The sequence below is a fragment of the Phaethon aethereus genome, assembly GCF_964289735.1.
Source record: "Phaethon aethereus genome assembly, chromosome: 1".
NCBI classification, from domain to species: Eukaryota; Metazoa; Chordata; class Aves; order Phaethontiformes; family Phaethontidae; genus Phaethon; species Phaethon aethereus.
The window spans coordinates 199357347-199363346 of NC_138575.1; the positions used below are offsets into that span (position 1 = coordinate 199357347).

At 51.6% G+C, this 6000-nt stretch overlaps 1 protein-coding gene across 1 annotated transcript in view; it reads right to left on the reverse strand.

The window, feature by feature from the left end:
* The window catches only part of PAN3 (poly(A) specific ribonuclease subunit PAN3), a gene marked incomplete at its 5' end in the record, with an annotated part of 79229 nt that extends 76138 nt beyond the window's left edge, over positions 1–3091 (reverse strand). The window contains one exon of the mRNA XM_082002808.1: positions 2650–3091. Coding sequence (XP_081858934.1) covers positions 2650–3091 — 442 coding nt within the window. The remainder of the gene's footprint in view (positions 1–2649) is intronic.
* Between the last annotated feature and the right edge of the window lie 2909 nt (positions 3092–6000).

Genomic DNA, 6000 nt, shown 5'->3' on the forward strand with positions numbered 1-6000 from the left:
AAGCAGAGTTTTCTTCCAAGAACATCTGACCACTTTTGGAATCCCTGTCAGATGTTAGTAACCAAAACATGTATGGCATACAACAGCTTAACCACACGTCGTGCAAGAAACTTCTCCTGGTTAGCTCCGAGGATGTCACCAGCTCATTCCACTTCATACCCTCATATTGAAATACTTCTGCACTGGAGTATTTCTTGTATTTCCAGTGTTTATCTCCTTAACACTCAACATTCCTATCATATCACCTATGTTATAAGTCGGAATTTGGGGAGCCTTTGTGATTACCACAGAAAAACCTGTAAGTAAATTAATAATCCTGTACTCAAAGCAGGATTAGAGTAACACGCATGTTAGAATGAGGCACTGACCCACTTTTAACAATAAATAGGACTACACTGTTAATTAGTCAATGAGCATTATCTGCTCTCTGCACTGAATGAGGCTGGGGTCCAGTGAGGAAGGAGACATCTGTAACTGACCATTACCAAATACTTTTGAATTAGGGAAGACAGTTGGTGAGACTGTACAGACAGGTCATTTTTGGCAATTCCCAATTTCATGTTCTTAACCTCAGAACTTCATTATTTAACAGGATTTGTGTATTACTTTCTACATCCATAGAAATAAAACTTTCATTCCATCAACTTGGAAATCATACTGTTAACACCATGGGTCATCAGCAAAGTAAGGATTTTGGGTATTAGCTTGTCAGTACCTATACAGATCAACTCCAGATTTTGAAAAACTGTCTTCCTTATTTGTTTCACAAATGTGTACCAAAGCAAGGAAACTTAGAAGTGAGATTGGGCCCACTCCCTGGCTCTTCAGCTTTAATTTCTCTCTCCTTCCTTTCCTTACTCTTTTTTCCTAGTCAGTCTCCTTTCTGTAAGATCATCTTCCACCAATCCAAGCTTTTGTGTCCTATAACTTTAAGTAAGGCGGCTTTCACAGCAGGTAATCACCAATAACACCAGAGTAGGTTTGTCCATCCTTGGTGCCCTCACTCCTCACAATGGGTGCAACTGCAGAGAGCTCTACGTAGTTTTAAACCTCTGACACATTCAATAGAAGCAAGTTTTTCAAATAATTTAACTGTTCAGCAGCCTGAACCTTTGAGCACACACAAATTCTGACTTTTCCTTAGATTTAGGGCTTGGGCAAATTTTGGAACTCTTTCTTACAAGAGTAGCCTTCATGTAAGAGCTTTTACCCCCAAGCCAAATTATGCACCCTCTCCCCAAGCCTGAACCCCCTAATTTAATATATTTTAGTGATTTCCTTTCGAATAAGGAAAAAGTGTATTTCGTGCCTAACTCCGTCCAAAAGAAATATGAACAAAAGATCAACTTATCCCTGCTGAATCTCTCCAAGACATTTCTAACTGTAAAAAAAAAAAGGCAAGAAAGACTTCAGCTTGAACAACTGAAGTTGGACAAAATGATCAAAAACTGAAAATGGTGTCTTCTAAGAGAAAGCATTAAGCAATTTTATACTATAGGCTCCTCCTGGAAGGGTAGACATGACAGTGCTGTGTTAATGTAAGACACTGACAAGCTACCAACTACAGAGATAATACTGCTCAGTGGCGCAAGCTCACCACACCTGGCAAAACAGCAGTCGCAGGTTCACAAAACACGTATCAAACATTAAAAAGCAATACACAGGATGTTCAGCATGGTTGCATCTTAATTTCAGAAAAAATATGGTTGTGACCATTTAGTAGTTGAGTCACTTAATGTAAAAAAATGCCAGGTTTATGACAGAAATCAATAATGACCAAATTTAATATACTCATTTAAAGGGGCACGACTTCTCTGAAGGAGCATATTTTCCTAGCTGCCAAGTACTGCTTAACCTACAAATGGGATGGTTATTAAAAATCAGTTTGCTGCAAGCACTATCCAACTATTGGACTGCATATTAGGAAGATGCATAGCCGACCAGTAACAGCAATGCTTCTCCGCATGGCATACAGGCAACCTGAACTCTCACCGTTTGAGAGGGGGCTGCATATGAAGGCTGAAGAAGCCTTGGGAAAAAAAATTTAGAAGCAACCTCTGCTCACAGTAGCAGATAATGTACATATATCGTTATTTATAAATTTGTTAATGGAATATTTCAGCTGCAACATTTAAAACTTCCAAGAGCTGAAACTCAGCATAGGTTGTTTTGGAGGAGCCCATCCAAGGGCACTACTCCGGAAAGCGTTGCCTCCCTGCTACCACCCTCTTCCCCGCCTGACTTCAGGCAGGGAGGTCCAGCAAACCCGCACCGAGCCTGGCGCTGAAGTGACCGATGGGCAGCAGCCCCCCAAAGCCAGCCGGCGGGAGCCCCTTCCCACACACACCTGCCCGCTCCCTCCCCACCAGTAACGGCCGGGTCCCTCCTCCGCGCCCCAAGGCGGCCGGCCCGGCCCGCCCGGGACCACCACCACGCCCAGCACCGGCCGAAGCCGGGGGCGAGGCAGCGGGGCGCGGAGGCCGGGAGGGCGGCCCGGGGACCCCCGCCGCCACCATGGCTGTTGTTATTTGTTTCCGGTAGCACCACAGCGTGTCGGGGAGCAGAACAACGCGCCGCCCGCCCCCCGCCGCCCCTCTCCCGGCAGCGCCCCCGCCCCACCCCACCCCCGGGCCGCCCCGCCGCACTCACTCGCCAGCCGCGGGCCATCCAGCCCCCCGCCGCCGCCTCCGCCGCCGCCTCCCGCCCCCAGCTCGGCTTTCTTAGGCCCCACCACCGCCGCCGCCGCCGGGCCCGGGCTGGCCCCGTGCGGCGGGTAGCCAGGCCCGGCGGCGGCGGCGGCCGGGGGGATGCCGAGCGGGAGTCCGCCGAGGGGGGCGGCGGGCCCCGGGCCGGCGGGGGCGGCGCCGGGCTCCTCATGCAGGAACTGGCACTCCTCGCCGTAGAAGCAGGTCTTGTCCTTGGCGTAGTAACGGCAGAACTTCAGCTTCACGGCGCCGCCACCACCGCCGCCTCCACAGCCGGCCCCCGCCCCGCCGGCCGCCGGCCCCGCCACGCCGACCCCCGCCGCTGGCGGCGGCGGCGGCCCCACCACCGGCGACGCCGACGAGCAGGGCAGGCCGCTGCTGTTCATGGCAACCGCCCCGCCGCCGCCGCCGGGGTCGGCACCATGGGGAAGGAGGGCGGGAGGGAGGGGGCGGGGAGGGGGAAGGGGCGCGGGAACCGCCGTCACCCCGGGCTCCGGCTCCGGAAGGGGGGGGAGGGGGCGACTCCGCGCCTCTTAAAGGGGCCGCGCGGCCCGCGGCGGGGGCGGCGGCGCCTCCTCAGTGGTCCCGGCGCTCGGAGTTGTTTATGCCATTTTCCTCTTCCTGAGCGGCCGCGCGGGCGCGCCTGCGCCGGCGCGGGGCATGCTGGGTAACGCCGCCGGGCCGGGCCGGGCCGGGCAGGGCAGAGCTGAGCTGCCCGCCGGGCCGGGGTGGGGAGGGGGTCTTGGCCGCTGCGGGCGGGAGCCGCGGTGCCTCAGGCGGTCAAGCGTGGTGTCCGGCGGGGCGAGGGAGGCCGGGGGCCGGCGCGGAGCCAGCCGACTGTCCGGCCGGCTTGGCTGGGTTCAGTGCGGGCGGGTGTTAACCGTCCCGCGCGGCGCCAACCAGCCCTTCGGCGAATCGCGGTCTGCAGGCGTTAACGCCCGTTCCGGAGGGGCAAACGGCAGGTGCGGGTGACCCCCTGCCTCCCGCCCGTTCCCCGGGGCCGCGACAAGGCAGAGCCCAGGCCCCGGGGCCGCTCGGCCCCCGTGCTGTCTGTCGGGCCGGTTCTCTTGCCTTCTCCCCCTCGCGGGGTGGAGGTCCGGGCACCGGCGCTCCCGGCAGGATCTCAGCGGATTTCCCCCAAAAAAGTCACGTACCAATCTTCTGCTGAAAAACACGCGGCAGCCGGCTCGGTTTTCCCTGCCTGCTGGCATAACGGGAACGCAGCCTGAGGGAGTCGAATCAGTGGGCTGGCTGTTTTTAAGGGGATGAGCATGGAGAATTTTGTGTGAATTTGCAGTGACTTACTTGCTAAGCCACTCAAGATTTTTTCTTTTATTTTTTTTCCTCAATCAAATTGTTGGCATTGCTTGTGGTGCAATCACTGAAATGATATATATAGTGGAAAAATCATCATATGCTAAAGTGCACTTGACATTATTTTGGTAAAAAGAACATTTACTGTAAAATTAAGATTACTTTTTGTCTATCATAGTCTTCTCTTACTAAAAACAAAAAGAAAATCAGGGCTTGCTTCCAAGATGCTTTGACAGTTTGTGCATAAAGAAATTTAAAAAAATAATGAGTCGAGCTTTTAAATGTCACGTTGGAACAAATCAAAATCTTTCCTCCTCAGATAGTCTTTAAAGACTTCAGAAAGTAAACGTGCCTTAAACTGAAATCTCAGGATCACCATTTTTGCAGTCAGAAGCGTGGCTTCTCCAAGGTTAGGAACCAGCTGAGGAAAAAAGGTAGTTGCTCTGCAAAAAAAGGTTGGACAGAAAACAAGGACAGAAGAGCAAGGCTACAGCAGCCAGGTCTCCAGTTCTAGTCTAGTATCCAAGAAAACAAGATGAACAGTATAATCTCTTTGTCATTCCCCAACTATTTTCAGCCTTTTGCTTCTGTTCAACTGTATGGCAGAGCTCACAGCTTCTGTGTTCCTGCAAGTTTAGAAAAGTGGGCAAAGTGTGGAAAGACCCTGTTGGTTGCTGCATTAAAATCTCTGGGTAGGAGCTCAGATACTGCAGCAGACTCCACAGGGGAGAGAGCCCTCAGAAATGCCTCAACCATGGGAAACTTTTCAGTCCCACCTTGGACCTTCTTGATAACCAAAATCAGTTTGCTTTTGTACTAAGGTGCCCACAGCGCTACTTAGTTGTGTATCACTCAGGCCCCAGGCATTAGCATTATGCCTCCAAGGAGTGAAACCAAGGCTTCTTTGCACAGTGAGCTGTTGCAGCTACACACAGGTGCCCATGGGTGATACTTCCCTTGGCCGCTGCAGCGGGGAAAGGGAGAGGCTAGTATTGCATTTTTTTCTCTGCCTTTATCCTGCTCATCTGTGCCCTGCGAAAATGCCAGCGCAAGGCAGAGGTCTTAGGCAGATGGGGCCTTTGGAGTGCATGGGTTCACAGAGAGGAATGGCAGGTAGAAGATGTTGCGTTGAGGTAACGCCAGGTGTGGGGGAAGAGAGGGACCCATTTATCACCTTCTGCTGAAGCCCAGTTATCAACAGTCCATTTATCACCTCATTCCAGGTATAATGTCCCCTGGAAAGAGAGTTCCTTCTCTCCAGAAAGATCAGACTGCGTGGACAAGTTATACATGCATGTGAGGAGGTTGGAAAGAGTTGCAGAAAGATGTTAATAAAGGGAGAAGAAAAACCTCAGTTTTCACCCAGAGCTTTCCCAAGATCTGAGAGTCTTTTATCCAGAGCTTTAGTACTGTGGATTTAATGGTATCAAGTTATCTTACAAGAGATTTCATGATACACATAGGGAAATACCTTTTCTGGGTAAACTGGTTGAACATGAAATGAATTCTTCCAAGCAAAGGCTTCAATTGTGTAGCCACTCCCATCACTGAAGTGTATTCTAACCCGTGTTTTCAACCTTGTGAATCTGCTTTTCCCACAGCTCTTTTGCTGATCCATGCATATGTCTAATATTACATATACACAGTGAGGTTAGGAACAAGGACACAAATGGGCTTGTGTATACACGACCCACATTTTTTCTATCTGCATGCTGTAGCTCGGGTTAAAAACATTCCCACTGGATGCAGGAAGAGCTGAGATAGCGGGCTGGGCAGTAGCATGTGATCCTGCCAGCCAGAGTGCCCAGATAGCAATGAGATGTGCGGTATGGTGCCGAGACTGTTTGGGTTCTCCCCCCCCAAAGTTGGTGTAAGTGCCGTACCTGAGCCACTCGGCATCAAATCGGTTTGGAAGCATCCATCATCTTTTCTACATTCTCTTGGCCAACAGAGCAGAGCCAATAATGGGAAGAGGCTCAAG